The sequence below is a fragment of the Lagopus muta genome, chromosome 1 (genome assembly GCF_023343835.1).
Source record: "Lagopus muta isolate bLagMut1 chromosome 1, bLagMut1 primary, whole genome shotgun sequence".
In the NCBI taxonomy this organism is placed as follows: Eukaryota; Metazoa; Chordata; class Aves; order Galliformes; family Phasianidae; genus Lagopus; species Lagopus muta.
The window spans coordinates 36,227,100-36,250,747 of record NC_064433.1 but is presented as its reverse complement, the minus strand read 5'-3'; the positions used below and the strand labels follow the sequence as shown (position 1 = coordinate 36,250,747).

The 23,648-nt window shown below is 37.9% G+C and overlaps 1 protein-coding gene across 1 annotated transcript in view; it reads right to left on the bottom strand.

Moving 5' to 3' along the window:
- The window catches only part of TRHDE (thyrotropin releasing hormone degrading enzyme), a 214,923-nt gene that overhangs the window by 38,324 nt on the left and 152,951 nt on the right, over window positions 1-23,648 (bottom strand). The window contains exons 10-12 of the mRNA XM_048941084.1: window positions 17,893-17,981; window positions 10,104-10,237; window positions 9,950-10,005 (exon numbers count right to left, since the gene is read on the bottom strand). Of these exons, the coding sequence (XP_048797041.1) occupies window positions 9,950-10,005; window positions 10,104-10,237; window positions 17,893-17,981 (279 nt within the window). The remainder of the gene's footprint in view (window positions 1-9,949; window positions 10,006-10,103; window positions 10,238-17,892; window positions 17,982-23,648) is intronic.

Below are 23,648 nucleotides of genomic sequence, written 5' to 3'. Positions count from 1 at the left end.
AGAAAGTGTTACTTATTTTATTTCACAATGATTTTTTTGGGGGTAGAATGAAACAGCCCTTCTAAAGTTGTTAATGAGCAATGATACCTATGAAAGCATGTTTGAGCACATTCAGAATTGGATTCATTTATTATTATGCACCAAACATTTTCATATCTCTCTTTCCTTTCCTGTTCTAATGTTTACAATTCATGCATCAATCAGCCAAGTGAAATTTGTGTTTAAAAGCCAGGAACTTCGTATGGAAAGTACAAAAGTGTGATCTTGAAAACAAGCATACAATCTGAATTTTGTTTGCCAGAATATCTACACAGTTGTGTATTATGTCTGTAAAAGCAATTATCTAAAAACATATTTATAATAAAAGAGTCTGTGAAATTCTTATAACCCCTCACCTATTCTGTTATCTTCATTTTACAGAGAGAAAACTGACACACAAACAGTTTAAGTGATTTTACCAAGGTCACCGAACAATTCCATAGCAGAAACAGCACCTGAGATTTCTCTAGTCTCTATCCAGCATACCATTCCTTACACAGTTCTTCCATTTACTGCTTCACTTAGAGAAAAATACCATTCTAGCCAAATATGATGAAGACAAATTCATAAAACATTAATTCTGAAGAATTACATTTCACTGAGAAAAGAGACCTTACTCTTCTATATGAAACACCAATAAATCCTAGCATACACTTTCAAAAACTGCTTTATAAAATCACCAAATGATAACAAAAAAACTTGAAAGCACAACCTGCACTTTCAGTTCAGAAGTGTATCCTGGCAGGTAGTTGGGTATGTTCTGCCAAGCAGACAGAGCATATATTGCCAAAGATCAAGTCTCTTCCAGATGATAACAACCCTGGCATAGCGTAACTGGGTGAGCCTAGAAAGTAGCATAGTTTCTGAGCTCCAAACTGCAGGCAAAGCAGTCAGCAGCCTAAGGTGGCAGATTTTTGTTTACTGATGATAGTCCTCTCTAGCTAGAAAAATTAGTCCTAATTCATATGCCTTTGTTGGTGCTGTTAAAAAGGGAAAAGACGGGATATTTAGAGTGGCACTTCCAGCCTCCCTGTCACAAAGAGAAGCAGGGTCTCTTGCTTTCTGCTCTGGTCAGAAAGTAATGGCATTCTAGAAGGAAAAAAAGCTACTTATTATAAGAGCAGAAGTGAAGGAGATGGGGAAAGGCAGTGAACACACTTGCAGGAAAGAAAAAGGGTGTTATAGATGAGAGCAGAGCACACAGAACAAACACAACTAAGAAGGAGACAGCAGACCTCCCATACAGTGGCAGAAGTTGTGAGGATGGGCAGACTTGAACTGCATCACAAACACACAAGTTATATTTGCATTTTTCAGCCCCCTTTCCACTACCCAAAGTTGCTAAGAAGCCTTCAAGAAGCTCCACTCACAGCACCTTCCTCATTCAACTCGAAACACCAAGCTGAGCATTCTCTCAAAGTACAATTCAGAACTGTTTTGATTAACCCTTCCAAAGCGGATTCCACAGACTGTTCCTTTCTGCTATCATTATACAACAGTCCATAGCATCTGCACTGCAACATGAATATACCCATATCAAACTAATTTTGGCAAGCATCTTGAACAGACCATAAGCATGAGTTGAAAAGACAACAGGCAGACAGCCAGCTGCTAAAAATAATTCTTTCACTCCCTTGAAACTACTGTCATGTTTTCTTGAAAGCGTTTGTTCTGCTCTTCTGTTAAGGACAGAGTTAACATAGGTTACAGAACAAAAATATTGCTATAATTGTACAAGTAATGAACAATGCATAAGAAATTTTGTGGGAATGTGTATTAACAACATCACCCACTTCTACAAGATAGATGCACGCTACACCCATACCTACCGACTGCACTAAACTCTCTGCAAAGAACTGAGACCTCCAGCTTCTCTTTTGTGCATGCCGAAGACTCTTATTCAACTTCTTCAGCTGCTCTCACTAGGTTTTTCTATTCTCCAGAACGCTCTTATAGTGCCAGTGATTCCCTGAAATGTGTTGTACAATTTGCTGCATTGCTCTTATCTACACAAGAAAATCAGATGCAAAAATGATACGTAACTCCAACAACAGAACTGACTTTTAGAATGCTTACTGCCAAGAATCAGTTTGATTCTTCTTCTATGAACATATGTAAATGTAAGCTGAAAAGTGTATCTCCATGTAAAGCAGATATCAAGGCTGTGATATGTCAAAGAACATATGGATGGATACAGAGTATACAGAATGAATGAAGGCTACCTTAAAGTATTTGTGGCTATTATCTCTAGGAAAGGTACAACTGCTGTGATTCACCGAGAGAGTATTTATATCAAAGGAAAACCAAAAACAACTCTTCTAGGAAAACATATCTAAATCAAGCTCATGTGTAGAACCATCACTAAAATTTTCGACAGTGAAAAGTTACTATAGTATCTGCTGAAATAATTTTAATGAGGATTTATTTATTAAAATACTAAGTCTATACCACTATTAATCAAGCATGAGCAAACTATCTATCTAATATTTGCTCTATTAACTAGTTACTAACTCAGAGGCATTAATTAAAGGAGCTACTTAACATATCTGTTGTTTTTCTCTGTTGAATTACCAGCAAATGGTATCAGGAATAGTAATGAGGGCTAGAGTTAAACTTTACAGTTTATTCATTTAAATGAACTCTCTATGATTGTTTATGAATGACCCAAGTCAAACAAGGTCAATAACCCCGGATATGGCTGCGAAAATTTGGAAACAATCTGAAATTCAGTACTTAGCCTAGATGAGAACTTCTATCTTTGTTGCCTACTTATTATCTAGACACAGAGTTTTAAATGGGGCCTCAAATGCCTTGACTTTTCCTGACACTACACTGAACAGGACTCTAAGTAACATAATCAAGTGTAACATGGAACTAATTATCCTAGACATGCTGGAAGACTTGCGACAAATGCTACCGTAAATGACATCTTCAGCTGTGGAAAATGACAATGAATATCACTTCATTAATTTTGACATGTACATATTTCATAGAATCATAGAATCAAGAATATCTTGAGTTGGAATTGATCCACAAGGAACATAAAATCCAACCCCTTGTTCCACAGAGATTGATAGTTTGTATCATGCTTTTCCCTATGTCTGAGAGCATTGTTCAAATGCTCCTTGATCTCTGGAAGCTTGGGGCTGTGCTCACTGCCCTGGCAGCCCATTCCATGCCCACTGTCCTCTGGTGAAGAACTCTTCCCTTACACCCAACCCGACCCTCCCCTCACACAGCTCCACGCTGTTCCCTCTGGCCCTGTTGCTGTCACAGAGAGAGAAGCTCAGTTCTGCCCCTCTGCTCCCTGTTTGCAGCTGTAGGACACCATGAGGCCTTCCTTCAGCTCTGTGCTGAGGTGACACGAAGGGACTTCAGCTGTCACTCATACATCTTGCCTTCCAGACCATCTTTGTAGCACTCCTTTGGACATTCCCCAATACTTTACATCCTTTTAGTACTGGGGTGCCCAAACTGAACACAGTGTTCAAGGAGATGTCAAATCAGTACAATGTAGAGAGGGACAATCACTTCCTTCTTCAAGAAAATATTCTTCAAATTTATCAGTAAGCATTGTGGATTTGTACGCTTTCATACGAATTAGATCATACAAATTAGAGATTAAGTTACACGATAACTACAGTCAGGAATTCCATTGGTCAGCAGTTGCTTCTGTGTGAATGTTGGTCATATTGTAGCTTATTTCTGAATCTTACTTTTGGAACCAACCTTGTAGTCAAACCTCATGTGTTAAAGACAAATTTGTGTCAAGTTAGAGAATCTGGATTTTGATCTGAAAGTCAGGTTGACACTGTCCTTTCCCTTACCTTCAGAATTTGATTTTCTAGAGCTAGCAGAACTCAGAACTTCGAACAAAGCAAGCCAAGAGCTGATTAAAGGCAGGAAAACAATCAGTGTAACTTATTACCTGCCTGCATCAGGCTCCTGATTTTGGTCTGGTGTGTAAGATTATAAGAGGAACTTTCATGAAAGCTAACAAAAAGGAAAGCTCTTTAGTTCACAGCTAATTCTGAAAGTGTGCTTTTTTCTCATTGCTTATTTCCGACGTCACTCTCTGTATCTGTGAAGTCTACAGGAGCAGGCTTGCGGTCCTAAAAAGAACTTATACTGGATAGACAACAGCTCCCTCTCTTCATAAGCTGTGAAATAGGCAACACTGCAGTATGGTCAAGCTGTTTCTTATTCTGCCAGTAAGAACAGCCTTTCCTCACTTTTACTAATTTACTCATCTACTTCTGCAAACACTGAGTCACTGTCACACCATTTATTATCCCTCAGTTACATAGCTTCTAGGTTTTGTTTTCCTCTGCTCTATGTTGATCAAGGACATAAAGGCTTTCTCTGCTGTTCTCTAATGCTCAAAAAGGGCCCTCAGAAAAAGAGACTTCCATGGACAGTGGAGAAACCCCGCAGCAGAAAAACAATTAGTTAACAACACCACTTCATGATTTTTCATGAATCCACTTAAGGAACAGTGATAAGAAATACTCAAAATGTACCACCAAATTTTATCTCTGGCCTTTATTAATGTGTAATCAATGAGTTTAGTCTTGGCATATTCCACACTGTCACTAGGCAATTTGAACTGCCAGAAAAATCTGAGTATCCAAAGAACTACACAATCTCTTCAGTGACAGAAGGCAAGATATTGATCAATAGTAAGGTAGACTGTCAGTATCAGAAGCTCATTCCTGAGAAACTGTCCTGCAAGCCAAGCAGCTATCACTTTAACATGACTGTAAGTGAAAGCAGGAAAGAGGGGTATTAGATACATTTTGGGTTTCAAGAGAAATACAGGTGGCTTCTTCCAAACGAAGGAACAATATTTTAAATGAGAGTAAAATAGGTATCCACATTCACATCTGATCATCTGATTAAACACTGTTTAGCAATGAATAAAACCAGATATTTTTCTTTGACATAAGAATGGATAAATTCAACCAGCTTAATGAGTGGAAGTGAATATGAAACTTTAGGGCTCTGCAAATAAGAACTAGGGGTGGCACAAAGCTGTGGACATCAAGAGGGTAGTTTATTTAGGTCTGTATTAAGTGGATTCAAGAGGTCAAGTGCACATTTTTCTCCATTATCTGTCAGTGCAGTCCAGGATGATGAGCTCAGATTTACAGGTCTACCTTTGGGATGCCTAAAGTAAAGTGAGAAGCATCCCATCTCACATATTCACCAATAGCCTACTCCAAGGAAAGAGAAAGAATGAACAACCTGACAGCATTATTCACACTCTCAAGCAACTCTTTCTTCCTGTGACACTACCTTTGTTCAATCAAAGCTCAGAGGAAATACATAGTTCCATTTGTCTTCTCTTGTCTATCTCAGACTATTATCAACACATCCAGCTCATTTAATACAATCAACATTATTTCAAATTGTTCTGAAATCTCACAAAAAAGCATTCTAAAAAGATAAAGGATCATCAATGAGATGGAAAGACAGAGCACTAAGGTTCTGTTCCAGCTCAAGAATTTTGGGCATATATTTCCCTAAGTGATGTTACCGTCAAAGCTACAGCACTTGAGATCCTCAGGGCGCACATAATGCACTACAGCTGAGAACAAAATAATGCTTAAAAATTTCGAAAAAACAAACAAGTTTGTGAGAATTAAAACACAGTGGGCAAGCTGTAGCTTTCTTTTATTGTTATTATTCAGTTCAATTCTGCTTGATTGATTTTATGGAACCAAAATACACCAAGAAGAAAGAAGGAATATATTTACATAGAAAATGGGCAAAAGTTTAGGAAGTTAAATTTACAGAGCTTAAAATATTCCTTGAAGTTATCAATTTATTTATACTTATTTTTGAGAAATCATTATACTGGACAATAAAAGGATAAACATTTTGGAGCAATAAAATCAAACACTTCTTCTGAAAAACAAAAAAAGTGCTCAAAATAAATGATATTTTTCAGCTTTCTTCAAATCTCAATGTTTTCCTAAAGATAAGACATGTACATGTTTCAGAAACAAAATCAGTTTGCATTAATAGTATATAGAAATACCACATTAGGACTTATCATACTAGGACACTGGAAAATTAGAGTTGAACCTTTCTGCTGTGGAGAGGACATTATCAAGTTCAACAGCACACTAGGGGGTACTTCAGAAATCTCTAAGTACAGGGTATTTTAAAGAAATACAGTATTTAATACAGTAAAAAAGCTGCTTGCATTGGAAATTGTTTTAAAAGGGACATGCACAGATTTAAGAAGTTATGTTTTCATTTGTACATTATTTTATCATAGAAAATAATATCTAGGGATTAATATAAAAGTATATGTTCCAGAGCTCTCTCCTCACTGAAAATGTCTATGTTTATAGAGGTAGACAAGAAGATAATATATCTGTACCACCGGGGACTACATCAGAGGACAGAATTAGCCTTAAAAACAGCAGTCTTCTCCAAAGTCAGGTCTAAACTACCAATTACTACCTCTGTGCTTGGTCAATAAGGTTACTCACTTTTTCACATGTTGCAGTCAAAGACAATTGTCTGTGTTTAATCTCCCTATCACATAACATTACATGGAGAGGGAGAAACACAGTCTGTGCATCAGACATTAGATTGAATCAGTGCTGCATCCACGAGGCAGGTAACATCCAAAGCATGGCTCTGCTCTGATAAAAAGCGAAGCAACTTTCTGCAGAGTGCCTTGCAGCCAAGAGTAAAAGGTAGGCTGCTCTTAGGCTAATGGTGGCCTTCTGAACATGGACTTTTTGAGAAAACTGAGAGCGTCAGTGTCATCTAGATAGTTCTCAGAGCTTGTTTTGGAACACTGCTGAGCATCTGAAACAGTGAGACCACTGCATTGTACTGTAGCGCAGTGTGCGAGTCCCCACCACTTGCCCCCACAAGAACTTCCACACATGCTTTCATATTCCCAGAGGTGCTCAGCTATGTAGGCCTGTCCCAAAACACTCCTAATTCTCTCAGTGCCTCACTAGTCCTGCTCATGATAAGGCAAGGAGTAGGTCTGTCCCTGGTCTTTATTTGTCTCAGAGAGGGGAAATGAGAACAAAAAATACCGAAGTCTTCTTACAAAGCTATACCAGCCAGCCAGCTAGCCAGTAAGAGTATTTTAAGCATGACTATAATCAATTGTGGATTTTTTTTTTTTCTTTAAAAAAGTGATAGATGAATGAAGTAAGAAAAGATTAACAGTAAAGCCTACATGCCAAGTTTGGCCAGGTCTAACTTATTGCTACCCTTTGAATACTGCCTATAGATTTACTAATTGCAAACATGCGCATCTCTACATCTCTATTTCAGCCAATTCTGTCACAGCAAGACTGGCTTGTGAGTTGTATATTCAAAGTAGTATTAGTGACATGAGTCTGTCAAAAAATTTCAAAGAAGCAGGAATCTATATGTGTATCCCTGTTAAAAGAGCATTACCACTTAAGTACAGATACATATGAGTATACAGTGCAAATATTTAGCACAACTGATATTTTTTCCATTGTGCATGATTAGCAAATGCAGTAGATGACCACTGCAGCTCAACATTAAAAACAAAATGTTAAGATTTTACAACACGAAATCTTGTGAACAAACTCACAGTGTTCTCACAAAACTGGAGTACTGTGTCCAGGTGTGGAGCCCTCAGTACAAGAAAGACATTGAGATTTTGGAAAGGGTCCAGAGGAGGGCGACTAAGATGATCAGGGGGCTGGAGCACCTCCCCTATGAGGACAGGCTGAGGGAGTTGGGCTTGTTCAGCCTGGAGAAGAGAAGGCTGCGGGGTGACCTCATTGCAGCCTATCAATACCTGAAGGGAATCTACACCCAGGAGGGGAGTAAACTCTTCAAAAGGGCTGACAACAGCAGGACTAGGGGAAATGGATCCAAGTTGAAGGAGGGAAGATTTAGGTTGGATGTTAGGGGGAAGTTCTTTACAAGGAGAGTGGTTAGGCCCTGGAACGGGCTGCCCAGGGAGGTTGTGGATGCCCCGTCCTTGGACGTGTTTAAGGCCAGGTTGGACGGGGTCCTGGGCAACCTGATCTAAATGTGGATGTCTGGTGGCCCTGCCAGGCAGGGGGGTTGGAACTACATGATCCTTGAGGTCCCTTCCAACCCAGGCGATTCTGTGATTCTGTGATTCTGTGAAAACTACTTGTAGAAAAAACACCTTGATCCAGTATTATCATCAACATGCTTTGGAAAGCAGGTTAGGAATGAGCTTCTTGTCTATGTCTGGATGTTTTTTAGGTAGGAAATTTTGGCCAAATTATGCAGGTTGCAACATTAATCAAGACCTTGTCTTTATGTTTCATGAAGATGACACTCTAGAGCATTGGCTCAGGATGAAGAAAAACCACAACCTACAAGAATCAGCTTCAGAAACAGGCTTTTTTCAGTGCTTAGATTTTCAGTAAAGTAAAATCACGTCTGAATGCATTCAGTTCATGGAAAAAGAGAAAAGCCACACACTGATTCCGTACAACCATAAATTACTTCAGCTTTATTGGACAAAAACCAGCTCAGAGGTGTCAAAAAGTCAAAAATTAATAAATAAAAAACAAACGAAAAAAACTGGAAGAGACTGTTACATTGCTAAGCACACATCAGTTTTTGCAGTAGTTTACGTATTTTGGAACATTCTGTAGTATTCTTCTGGCCAAGGAGTACATGGGTCACAGTCCACTGAAAACTGAAATGGCAACCTACTTCTAATCATGTAGCATTCATGGAGAAGCTAGAAGACAAGAATGAAGAGCAGTGCAAGAACAAAAAGGGTGCTCATCTTCTCCCTGTGATGCCTTCTTGTCTGCTACATTGTCGGACTGTTAAATAAGGGCTAATACTAGTTTATGTGATGTATATGGGCTAGACTGGCTGCAAGAATGGAGTGATAGGGCACACAGCTATTCTTTACTGCAAAGAAGCTGGAACAACACAGCCATAATTTGTGTGACATTGTGCCTGAATCTCAAAAATCTCTGATGACCATTTCTACTGAAATGTACCTCCATCCTGACAATTCTTTCAAGCTATAAATACATTGGGTAAACATAAAATCCAGTCATATCAGGAATTCTTCTCACACAGATTTTGACAACACAGCGTTTCATTGATGCAATGTTCCCAGGAATCTCTAAAATCTCAAAGTTTGAAAAGTTGCTCTACTTTTCTCTCATTTTTCACTTTGACTACCAATGTACTGAACATTTTGAGTTCAAAACGGGGATGATCCAATTGTCTCAGTTCATAAAGAAAGCATTAACCAGCACTGAGTGCGTTAATTTACATAACTCTAGTCATACTAAAACACAAAAAAGCTGTATAAATTCCAGAAACAATCAACAAAACTCAAACTTTCCATTCCAAGTGAAAAACATTATACAGAAAAATAGTCTCTTTTAACAGATTACAAGAAAAGAAAGATATTGGAAAAATGATATAACACCATAAGTCAGAGCAAAAAAAAAACCTCCTGGAGCTTGAAGGTGCTTTCCAACACAAATAAAATACAGCAAAAGGGTCACTTATAAGAAGAAAAAAAAGAACAAGGAGAAGGAGGGAGGGAGTTTTAGGGAGAAAAAGAAGAAAAAAAAGAATTCATTCCTTGTACATCTGAGAAAGTGGAAGGTGATTATTTACTTCCAAAGTGTTAAATTGAACTAGGTGCAAAATTGATCAGACCTCTCCAGACTGGAAAATACCCTACAGCAATTATTGATCAAGAGCAGTGAATGTACTAGAGACCACATTTATGCACTACACACACACACACACAAAAAAAAAAAAAAAAAAGAACAGAAGTGCATTTAAGACATATTTAACTTCAAAACACACTCTACTGCTGAGTTAGTGATTGCATGAGTTGTTGCAGGAATGTGTATGAAGATAGATCATCTGCAAGCAAACATACCTGGCTAGATTGAATGCATCATCGATCAAGCCTGCTCGATCGCTGACAGAGATAACCTATGAGGAGCAACCAGAAAAATGGAACCATTTAGGGTGATAAAGTAATGAAAGTTCACATATCAAAGCAGATTTTAGGGTTGAGAAGAAGAGCTTACCTCATGGTTCCTTGTCAGCTGATTAATCAGCAGCCTCCAATTCCTAATATCATAATTAACTCTGAAGTAGCCAGTCTGGTTGATGTTCCCCAGCAACCAACTTGCCTCTTCCAAAGCAGGAATTCTGTGGTGTTCTGGAAAGAGAGAAGAACATGGGAATGGGACTTAGTTTTATCTTTAAAAATTCTAAAGATGTATTTGTTAAATTCTGTCCTTTTTTAAATACTCATAAATTAGGAAGATTAACTTACTAAGCTAGTAAGATAAAACTAACAAAATCATTGGGGTTAATCATTTTTTTTTTTATCTGTACTCATATAGAGACAGTAGTTGAGGCTCCTACAGAGATCCCCACAAAAATCTGCAAGGGCTCCTTTTTCTGGCTACTAATATTTATCAAAGACATGCCCATTTAAATCTGGTACCTGATGCTAGCCATGCTACAATACTTTATACAGTTCTAGTCATTCAATGGATTTGCTACATAGAGAGATTAAACCTGTGATTCAAAACAAAAACAAAAACAAAAAAAACCTTAACTCTTTCTGCATGTAGTCAATGACACTTTTGTTATTGGATTTTCCAGTTGTGTAGTTTCTAGCTAACTAATCACTGAGAGGCTCTCTTCTAGAACTATACCAATTAACCTTGCATTTATTAACTTGCTCTTCATCTTTCCCCTCTTTTTAAGTAATCACCTAGGGACTGAAAGCATATATCCCAGTACTTTTACAAGCAAGAATGTAGCCAGTCCATCACTATTTGCAGGACTAAGGATGCCCACAACAAAAATACGCTGGAATCACATCACATGCTTCTTTCACTACAGGACGAATCATCATGGGCTGAAGTATCAGACATCTATGTCTCTTGAATAATCTCTCAATTCAGTACATTAATCTGATACAACTGATTATGAAACAACTTGAAAAATTCAGCAACACCTTTTTTCTGCTATAATACAGAATCACACAGAATCACACACAGAATCACAAGGTTGGAAACAACCTGCAAGATCATCTAGTCCAACCACCCTCCCATTCCTATTAGTACCACTAATACCAAGTACTAGTACCAATAAAACTAGTATGCATGCTTCTGACAAAAGGAATGGTGTTCTCATGAATTTCAAAAGCAAGCAAAAACAAACAAACAAAACAAAAAACAAAAAGCCAAATTTGTTTCAAATGTAATTCCAAAAGGAAATTGTTTTGAATGCTTCAATTCTTTGAAAGTAACAAATGAAAAAAGACAAGCTTGCAATATGGTCTTAACAATTCAAATACACTATCTCATACCTAGACCTACTAAAGAAATGAAAGTGTTTACAGCCTTTCTTGGAAGAAAAAAAAAAAAAAGTAATTTCTGAGGAAATAATAGATGATAAGAACTACAGATAAAAGTTATGGTTCTCTCTTGGCTAAATAACAGCATCGAAAAGAAACAGCTATGGTATAAAGGTGCAAAAAAATGCAGAAAGCAATGAGATCCAATTCTAAAAACACCAAATAATCTGTTTATCTTTAAATTCATGGAGCAGTTTTTCACATATGAATTCAGAGTAAAGGCTGAGGGATTAAAAATAGAAGTCTTCTTCTCATCTAGGTAGTCCTAACATCATTAATATTTCTTCAAAATACCCTGCTTTGAAATATTATACCTAGAAAACTCAGTTGTTGCCTATTCGATTTAATTTGTTACTGTTCTTTTAGGGTTTGTCTAACTGATTTGCACTAGCTCAGTCTAATTATGCAAATGATTGAGAAAAAAAATAAACATTCTTTTATTTAGTTAAAATATTTACTTTATCCACTTAGATACCTTAGATAAAGTACCAACATAGTCTTTATATGCTGAAATAAGAGTAGTTGAAAAAAACAAACAGAACTAAGTCATAGAATGGCTTGGGTTGGGTTAAATCTCATCTACTTTCAACCCTTATACCACTTCCCACTAGCCCAGGTTGCTTATAGACCAGCCTTGAAAAAGGCAAGCCCAGCGTTAGGTGGAGAGACATAGCTAGCTAAGACTAGCAGGTACAGGGTAACTAAACTGTAGGAGGATCTGTAAGAACTCATTATTGGGGTATGCCAAGCTCTAGCCTTCCAGGAGTAACAGGGCATCTAAACTGTACATATATAGCTCTCCAGCTCACAATTTACAACCTGTGCCCTGCAGACTCTTGGCTTCCAGCATACCCAGTGTATAAATACTAAGCTGCTACTGCCACAACCTGATTTGGGAGAGGATTTTAACATCAGGTGCCTTCTCTCCCACAGAGGTTTGTTAAACACTGGGCTGCAGCTCAGTTCTAAAAAAAAAACTCTCTAAGACTGTTCAACTGAGGTTGTTCTTCTACTTAAGTACATTGAATACTGAACCTGAAATCATAATCACCAGCTGTTCACATCTAGCCTCCTCACAAAAGACTCAAATCCTGGTTCCTGGTTTGATTGCATAAGATTCAATTATTTTATACAAAGAAAAATACACGTAGACAAATAAAAAATAAAAATAGTAACAATTTACACCACAGTGCTAAGAGCACTTCCTTATAGAGGATTTGGTTCATACAACTGCTATAAAACAGAGAGAGAAAAAGGAATTTGAATCTGGATCTATCCCTATCCTATTTATTATACCCAGAATGGTGCTGTGAATAAAGTCTATCACTGTTAAATCTCAGCTATGTCCTGAATCAAACTATTGGATTTCTTAAAAGCAACAGCAAAAATACCCACTTCTTTATCTTGGAGAGGCTGCTGAGGGAAACAAAAACTTTTAGAATATCCCTAGGTCTTCAGGGATGTACTGTCTTGTAGAGTCAAGAGGAAACTGTTTTTACATGGCAGAAATTCATCCTGTGCTAATGTTGTGCTGCTTTCTGTCCATGTTTTTCTATTGCAAACTAGCCTTTAAATGCCACCGTAGCTGGAAAGAGCTACTTGTAACTGGATGATCCCAGCACTTCTCTGACACCTAAAAACCTATCAAAACAGCAATGGGCACACAGTAATCCATTCTGGGTAAAAAGAAAACCAAAAAACAATGAATAGAAATTTTCAAGATCAGATGAAACACATACTTGTATTTTTTCTCATTTCAGTATGTGCATTGTTGTGCACTCTGTAGTGAGGAAATCACTTTTACTTTAATACAGTACTGAACGATACTTGTCAGTCAAACAAGAAAACTTAAAAAAAAAAAAACCTATCTTGTAAATAACAGCTGTGGAACTCCTCCAACACATAGAGCTTTAATGGAGAATGGTATCATTTCAAAGCCTGATGGCATTATTGTTATTTTGGTCAGTTTAAATCCAACCGTTACCACTTGCTATTATTTTTTGATAAGACCACTCAAGTGTTGACCTCCTCCTGAAATACGGAACAGAAATCATTCATGCCTTTCTAGTTCATGTAAGCAGGTGGTTATTTTAAGGGACTGCAGTAGGCATGCGGTTCCTATAGTTCTATATAATTTACTGGAATTTGATGTTTGAATCTGCCAATCCTCATGCCTTCTTATTAAAAAAAAATAAATCTTTCTTTTGGTTATTACGGCACAGAAAACTTCTATCCACCTGGGCAATTTCTCCATTTATCACAAACACATTTGTTTCCCATTTAAAGTATCACAGTTACGGAAAAGGTGGTCATTCAGCGTTAAACCCTAAATTAAACCATTCATGACTTCCTAAACAGTGACAAAGATTTCATTTGGGAAGAAATCTATCTCTGATGGCTTTAGTTCACCTTTTAAAATTAAATCTGGAATATATATACAGTATATCAGTTTAAAGGGATTTGGTTTTAATCTTCTTTCTCAAAAAGTGTTTTCCCATTGCCATGTTTTGCGTGGATACCTCAGAAAACAGCACTGCTCTGAAACTTTCAGTTTTGCCTCGTATATACATGAAATATTGAGATGGAAAGAGTTAATTTTTACAACATTTCTTTCTGAAGTTAAAAAAGGAAAATCAGTTAGGGTCTGATTCTCATTTTCTCTGCTCTGGAAGTGTGAGGCAATCCTCCAGCTGGTGCTAACTTCAAGTGGCTTGAAGTTCGAGTTCTCACAGCCCTCCAACAACTTCCACTCCACTAAAACAAGCAGGCATGATGGAAGCCTGCTCCTCCAAACAGCAACACGAGGCAGCTCTGGGTGAAGGGCACCCTTCTGCAAGAAATTTCTCCCGTGCTGACAAGAGCGTGGGCTAAACACTTCCACTTCAAGTGTTTAGACTCACAGTTGTTTTCTTTTAACTTTTCATTTTATACAACTCTTAGCACACTGGGAAATTGGCTTGGTAGAATCACTATTGATGGAACAGACTCCATTTTCTCGTAAAAATAACTACAGAAGAATAACACAATTTCATGCCAAGAACAGCAAGTGAAAATTTTCTGAGAAAATGTTCCATAAGGAATTTCATCACAACAACGTTGTTTTTTTTTTTTTTTGTTTTTGTTTTTTCTTTCTTTGTGTAAAGATACTGATATTAACTAAAATCTGCAAAACTTTTTGCAGAATTCATACAGAGATTCATAGAGAATTCAACTTTTCATACTCAGAAAAGGCAAACCAGAACAAAATATGCTTTCCATCTCACTTGCCATGTTGCCTTAGTTCCACATTGAAAAAAATAGTATAGTGAACTCTATAGTAACTTGATCATATCAGCAAATACAATCATGTTCTGTTTCACATAGTCTTACTGCAGACTACCCTACCATAATTTAACATTCCTACCTACTGGAACAGCTAACACCTAAGGTGATGTTACACAAGTGTAAGCAGCAGTTTCCTGTTAGGATCTTCCATGTGATAAAGGAATAAAAGTTGGGACAAAGGGATTAATTTTTTCCTCATCTTGTCAAAATTGTGCCAGTATTGTAGGTAAGTTGATACTTGCTGATGGGAAGGTAATTGTCCTGCAGAAAATTCTTTCCTCCATCTCCTGGCAATCCTGCACAGATAATCAGAGGCGTCTGAATGACTAATTTTACCAGAGGCAGAGAGGTCCATCAGAGAACTGCCTCCCTCGGACATTACAAATGAGTCAAGGTACAGGAGGTGAGAATAGAAACTTCAGTCAGCAGCATCTCCCAAGTCTTATTTCCTAGCTGGAACCTGACTGCCAGAAACTCATACCTAGGAAACAGCAAGTATGCCTTAGTCCACAGCTTGACTTTCCTAATTGAAATGGATACTAGCTAAGCCTCCTTACTTAAGACATGTCTATGCTTCTCTTGGATATGCAGAAATGTAATGGGTAGAACTGTTCTTGCACACTTAGTACTCTTTCAACAGAATGGCCTGAATCTTCCCTCAAGCCCTGCAATACATTTGTCTTGTGGAGACAAGATGAAAGCTGATTCTTGATTTTTTACCTTCTGTACATCATCACAGAGAATAGGAAAAAGGGCACATACTTAGAGGAAACAGAAACAGGTCCTGGATCTATGACAGAGCACAAGTTCATAACAATTATAATTTCCACTTTAAACTTCAGTGTCAAGGGACTGTTTTATTTCTCTTAAAATACTGGATCTTGAACAAGGTCTGATAAATTTGATCTGAGTGTCTGTATTCAATTACACTCACTTGAAGAGCACTGTGATTGATTCCAATCTTCCAAATGCTCTCTGGAATGCTTTGTTCCACTTGAATGGCTATTCTTTGGCTGCTCTTTGGAATAATACAAAAACACATACGCTCAACGTAACAGAAATTCTACAGGATTATTCCTTCCCAAACAAATCAGTCCTGATAACTACCCTTTCCAGTCTCACAGTCTCCTCCAGATCCTCACGAAAGAAACATACAAGCTGCAGAAATCTCCAGGAGTGCAACAAAAGAATCTATAGCTTTCCCAGCATACAGTAGCATACACAATGAATCAGATACTGAGCAGATGTAGAGACATACTTACTTATCGTTTTAATGTTGAGAAATCCTTCAAGTGAACTAGACAACAACAAATATAAGCAAGAGAAGTACATCCTTGCTATACTCATCAGTTTACAGTCTCATTTTAATGAGATGTAGCAAGTAAGTGAGAAAGTAATGACAAAGAACATGGATAATGGCAACAGATCACAATGACACTGACCTGCTACACTGGAAACTGATGACTTAGAAAAGTTCCTCTTTAATTTCTATATAGCAGCCACACCAAAATGATTGCTCACACTGGCCATCACAAATTGTTTATTTCTTGAACGCACTCCAATAGGAGTAAGTAGATCTTAAAAGAGTGGGTAGAGGTTTTATTATCTTGTTCCTTCACAGCACTCTGCAAGCAAAAGGCAACTGTGCAGATAATAGTGATATACTGAACTTTCAAGGCAGGAGTGAAGGGAAGGAGGCATCAAGGAGGCACCAGGAGTACGATCTAATGAGATGAGTTGAGAAGATCAACCCTCTCTGAAGTCAATGGGAATCTTTCTATTAACTTCAAGCGAGTTCAGTTAAGTCCTAAAGGACAAGAATGGAGCAGGTCATTGAGGCAGACTGTGAAAGATCAAAGAGGTTTTTCAAGTATTCCAAAGGTGTTCACATAAAGAAATACAGCCAATGCAATATACTTCTGCAAAGCAGGACAGCACCTTATTACACTTTAACTAGACTATGTTTCCCAGTTAAGAAAAGCACCCTGGTCCCAGGCACATTTTGAGACCATTACATCAACATGCTACATTCTAATGGGCTGCAAATGATCAGGGCAGAGGAGCACATACTTGATACCACTAGAAAGTTGGTTTATTCAGATTTTTACTAATCTTACACCATTCATCTCTGCTTCTTCTTGTTGCTAAGCACTATGTGACTACTACCTTTTGGTGACTTATAAAAGAGAAAAAGGAAAAGCACAGACACACACAGGTTTGACACATTCCTCGTTCCAGTTAAATATCTGTTGAAGGGAAGGCTTTACAGCCTTTTAATTTTACAAGAAGGGGTAAGTTCACCCTTTATAATTCATAGGGTACATATGGCTATTTCTTTTCCCACCCTTACACTCATTTTACTTAAGTCTCCACATCTGTTTCCTCATCCACTCCAACACCAGTCCAAAACTGTCAGCTGATGTACTATGAACTACTAAGGAAATAAATATGTCATGAAATTTTTACAGTGGGATTCCTTTTTTCAGATGACAAAAAAAACACGGATATCCAGCCCTAGCTGTTCTCAGGACAGTAGCTATTATGATCATGTAAGAATTGAGAAGGGAGAGAATAAGCTGTAAGCTGAATGCAATTTCAAGGTCCCACATCTGGTTATTTAATAAGCATACAAAATATTTTGGCAGATCAATAAAGAAATGTTTTAGCGACAGTAAATATTTCTTAGGCCTGGTTCAGACCATGATTGGAGTTACAAAATGACAGAAAGGTAAATGTTTTGCATTTACTATGCCATACTTATCAGATACTTTGCTACAAGAATATTACATTTAACTTTCACAAATCAATAAATTGAATTGCATTCATCAATAATTTGATATGTATTGCTAAATACAAAATATTTAGCACTGAAGTACACAGTACTATATAAAAACTTTTCACTATACTGTCTAATTTCTGTGATAATATAAAACTTGCTTGCTGCTTATCCTTCATTCCTCCTCTCTCCCTTCCCAATAGTTCCTTAGTAATTCATTTCAGGTAGCTGAAAGTGGGTGCAGAGCAACTAAACAATTATCTAGGATCAATTCCAAAGAAACAGTTGAGGAAAACACAAGTATGCTTTATGAGATTCCACTGGGAGGAAAGTTTAGCTTTACCTGATTTGTTAGACACCCATATAATTGCCTCTGATGAGATGTGGCTCGTATTTCCTACTGCAATTGTTAATGGAATCTGCCACAAGTAGCTGCAAGACAAAGGAGGGGGAATCTAAGAACAAAAATACTGAACTGATTCTTCTCACAGCAATCAGGGATCATGTCAAAGAAATCAAAACACAATTTCAGTAGCAGTGTAAAGATGTGGATTCTAACAAGTTATTTTGATTTTGAAATGCATTTGCTAATAGCAGTAAAACAATGAAAAAGTCATTCTTTTTTTTCTTTAAAGATATTTTACATTTTTCACACACTATCATTATATGAGACTTTTTTTGCAAGGCTTTCCTAATTTAACAAAAGAATTCACAGAAGAGGAAATAATGATATCCTATAGAATGAAGAAACCTTGTTACATTTGCTTAGAAAGAGAGAACTCCCAGATAAAACATCCTTGGATTTACAGGGACTTCAAAGTTTAAAAATAACATACATATTTAGCAACTTCTTAAATAGGTATGATGGGCTTTTATAGCTGCTGGTTTACAAAAAAATGAACAAAATTGATTCTCTGCTTCTGTGCACTGTTTGTTATCACTGATGTGTTTACAACCTGGACAAAACATGCTAAATGTGGATTTGGAGATAAGCTGGTATAATCACAACCACAACTTCCATCCACGGTATCAAATTTTTTCTCATTTGGAATAAATGTTATAATTTACCTAAGTTTTTTGTAACATATTTATCTCAACAAACAGAAATTGACTGTATGAAGCCAATCTTTTAAGGCAGATGGAAAAGAGGAACCCTTGCGTGTCTTCATCATTATCTCTACTCCCAAACTACTGTGAAAGAACAAACACCTCCCTTACAGGGCTGCTTTGTCATTTGGTGTACTGAAGGAAGACACTCAGTAATGGTTTGTGTGATCCCTGTATGCAGGGAGTACATCTCCATTAGCAAGGCAGCACAGCAAGAAAATTGCTCCAACTCAGATATCACTGTAGATTACTGCTTAGATACCAAGTAAGTACATCACTTTAGACTGACAATTAAAATGGTGCAAAGATGAATGGGGGCAAGTTCTTGATGTCTACGTCAGCTTCCCTCTTGCCATTACTGCAGATGGCATACAGTACCTAAAAAATTAAGTTTGCCCACATCTGTTCCACTGAACTGTAAGCGCTGCCCAGCTGTGCCATAACTGGAGTCAGAGCGTGCTGGTCTGCAAGGATTGTGCCTGAAAGAACACCTGTCATTCAGTACAGGAAATCACATGCAACACTGAACTTCTGTGCAGATTCAAAGATAAACAGTAGACTTCTACAGCAATTGCTATTCTCTCCCAGATTTCATCAATACCACAATGATTATTCACTTCTGTTATTTCAAAGGCCATATCCAGCATGAACTTCCATAAATGGGTAACTGCACATTTCATGTGCACACTGTAAGAGCAGCCTTTTTCTGGGAGCTTTGGCTCCCAGATCTTGGGGTCATGTCTCAGCCTGACATCATCTCCAAGGACCTGCCCAGTGATCTGGACTCCAGGCTGTCTTGCTGCCACTCCATGCCAGTCTTGCTGTCTTGCTGGGGTCTTGGCTCCCAGTCCATTCACAAAGAGCCACCCCTCACTGTGCCCTGATTCTTGACTCCTCAAGCACAGAGTTTTGCAGCATGCAAAACTGGACTGTACATGTTGAGAAGCAGTTTTCAGTACAGCAGTGATTCAGCAGAGAGGGGGAGATATTTGGAAAACTGCACAGCTGAAAGAGATATGAGTGACAATGGAAAGAAAACATGGCATTCATTGCCATATGGGAGAAGAAAAAATTCTCAAGTGATTCTGGGTTATATGAATATAAGAATCATGACACACTGGGAAAACTAATAGATTGATTGATGCACCAAATAAATGCTTTACATGAGCACATGCTCTGGTAGATACTTTCTGGATAATTAAGCTATGGCATCTGAAGATGCTACTGCCCATCCATCTCTTCTGCTGGAGATTACCAACCTTTATAGCACAGCTAGCAGAAAAGAATGTCCACTTCTGCATTCTCTTCTCCAATTCTCGGTCTAAAGTCTTTACACAAAATTAGCTTCATTGTTGACCTAACTACTATTTTGGACTCAGAACTGGACTAATTAGGCAAAAAAATGTACTCTGTTCTGATGCTTCTGTTACAGTAGTAATAAGTTCTGGGTTCAATAAGTGAAGGCAGTCAGAAATGTTGTAAAATGATGCACTGGAGAATATGCACTTCTCTCTTAAGCAGCTTATACCTTACTAGACACCTATAGTATATTAAGACTCCATCTTTCCTAGAAGTATTTTAGGAAATATATCATATTTAAAAGCACACACAGTTCTCAACAGTTAGGTCTCCAGAATGAAAAAGACACTAGCAGACAATGATCAAGAAAAATGAGGCAAAAATGAGCACAAAGCCAGTAACTCATGTGAAAGGAAAGAACTTTGGTATATGAGAAATTTGAAAGAACTGCATTTGCACGGTATTTTTATGACTCTTGAGATAAAGACCTACTGAAAAATTGTATATTACCAAATAAAAGATACTGAGAATTGCCTACATTGCTGATTTAAACACATATAAACATATACAGATACATGCATATGAGTATATACACAGACACTCATAATTTTGAGAAGGAATATCATAAAAAGATATTTTTTGTACACTGCAATAAATATGCAGAGAACTTTAGACTACTTTAGATTACTGTGTTAACTCCAATTAATGATACTCCCACAGCAATCTCTGAAAGGAGATTTTGCTATGGAACTGGAGTCATACAGGACACATCTTCTCAGAAAATGTGTGGGTTTAGTTGGCAAGATCAGGATTGGTAGATTTAACTTTTATATGCACCTCATCAAGATTTGGGTCTCCTAATATTCTTGACACTCCCCAGAACATCCAAATCTCATCTTCTTGGTTATTGATTTACCAGGGAACCACAGATTTCCTTCCAATGGATCTCTCCAGAAGCCCATTTTTTCCTCCTGTAGTGCTGCTGTTCTCTACATGTTTACCTGCTTTTTCCTTCCACTCTCAGAGAAACTTCTACTACTACTGCAAAACAACACTTACAAACTATTTTATTTATATGTCACAGAGACGTATCTGGCTCACCTGTCATGTATTTTTATTAGCATAACTTCTATATGCCATCTCTGAATGATCTGTGTGGACTATGTTCTCCAAGTGTGACTTGGAAAAAGAAAACTTTCTTGCAGATTTACATTGGTATTCTTCTAATTTAAAGAGGGAAGAGGTCCATTCACCTCTTCTCTTGTTTTGACTGTGAGTAGTAAACATCTTTTGATTACTCTGTTACATTCCAAGAGCAACGCCATTGTCCTCTATGTATGTAGAAAGGCTGGTCTGAAAGCAATGCCTCCTATTTTATTACATTGGCCAAGAGGCAGGTCTTAGTGGTGTGGCAGCAGAGGGGCAGACTGACCGAATGGAGTCTGACATGGAAGTGTATATAAAGCCAAGGTGTGGAACTGAATTCCTCCATCAGGAAAAAAACTGCATTCGCTGACTTTCATTGATACTTCACAACACTTATGGAGGCCAAACATGGGATGCGAGGACAGTGAGGTGTGGGTGGTGCGTTTCAGCAGTGGCAACAGCAATGTGAAAGACAAGCCATGTTCTGGACAGCTATGCATATTTTTATGAGTGCAGCACGCAGATCACTGTTGGTGAAAATGCATTGCTAATGGTGGTGGTTATGTTTAAAAATAGTACTTTGTAGCTGAGAACGTGCTCTATCAAATAGTTTTATTTTGCTCTTTGTATCTGTCATAGTTTTCAAGGAAATAAATAGGAGGCATTACTTTCAGAGTAAGTGACAAGGGGAAAAAATGATCAGTGTTCTTCATTTTGCTGTCTGCTGCCTGCTCTGACAAACCAATTCCAGTGAAAATAAGAATCCAATCTTGAAGTAGTGGGATTGGAAAAATCCATGAGGTCTTCCTATCCTCAAAAGTACATCTGCAAGAATTGGATGTCTGTCAAAGTAGCACACAGTGCCTGGGTGAAATGAAGTTAAGAAATGATGCATCCAAACTGCCTGAGACGCTGCAGGGCTTCAGAGACATCTGTATATAATGTCCCTCAGGATAAAAACTGGATTGCCTTAACAGGGAACTCAGTGCAGATTTCCCAAATTTTGAGGAGTTATGGGTTATTTCAGAAAATTAAGGAATTACTTCTAAGGGTGAAGGAGGCATTTAAAATTTGAATAGATACTTTATATGAACTGTGTTATACATAATACTGTTCAGTCATATAGGAAGAGATGGAGGAGAGGGGAATGCTGTTAAAAGGTAGTATAAAAATGGACACAGGATAACATTCACAATTAAAGAGAAAGCATTTGTACCTTTTGTATTTTGGGTAGCATCATATCAATACATCTAAGTGTGTTAGTATTTTGTTAGTATTTTCATTTAGCTTACACAATAATTCTGGGCAACTTGCTTCATTTAGCAATAAAAACTTGCAGATGCCAAGATGCACAGAGGGTAAATCATTATGCGCTGCTTGGATTACACAGATTTTTTTTCTTTAGCCTTACATTGTGTCTAGATAGCCTGTATTGAGGTATTCTGTCTTCTTCAAAAAATGATCGTATCTGTGACAAGTTCCTGCTTATGCCTTGACTTTCAACTGATAAGAACTGGGTAAATCTTTGTGGATAAATCTTGAGACCATGACAAGCATGTTTCAGACTCCTGCCTGTGATAACTGGCAAATCTGGATTTTCAGTGGAACATTTAGTTGGCTTATTTGTAAAGAGCTATGCAAAGCTTAAAAGGGGCAGTAGTTCACTTCATCAGCTGACAAAACAAAGATCCTAGGTCATTAAAGAAGAAAACAAAAAGTTCCTGGAGTTTCAGATTTTACACATCTCTTCAACTACTTTTCCACATTAACAAACAATTTTGCTGAGATGCAAGCACATATGCTTTCAAGAGACATCTTCCCAGTAGAACATCTCCACCCACTGCCTGTAATGAATGCTACATTTTTCTGATGACATTTCTTCTGCTTCCCCCAGACTTAAAGCTAACCAAAGAAGTTCAGTTGCTCCTAATCATTACCCACAGAAAAATAAAGTATCCTCTCAATATTCAGAAGCCTATTATCATTGGCTGTACTATAAAGAATATACAAGTAATATGATTGTTTTACATAAGCAGAACTTTGTATGATCTAAAATAGAATCAAAGAATCATAGAATCATAGAATCACCAAGGTTGGAAAAGACCTAAAAGATCACCCAGTCCAACCGTTCACCTATTCCCAATAGCTCCCACTAAACCATGTCCCTCAACACAACATCCAGCCTTTCCTTGAACACCCCCAGGCTCGGTGATTCCACCACCTCCCTGGGCAGTCCATTCCAGTGCCTGACCACCCTTTCTGAAAAGTAATACTTCCTCATGTCCAGCCTGAATCTCCCCTGCCGTAGCTTGAAGCCATTCCCCCTGGTCCTATCACTAATGACACGAGAGAAGAGGCCGATCCCCAGCTCACTACAGCCTCCCTTCAGGAAGTTAAAGAGAGCAATGAGGTCTCCCCTGAGCCTCCTCTTCTCCAGGCTGAACATTCCCAGCTCCTTCAGCCTCTCCTCACATGGCCTGTGTTCCAGACCCCTCACCAGCTTTGTTGCCCTCCTTTGAACACATTCCAGGGCCTCAATGTCTTTCT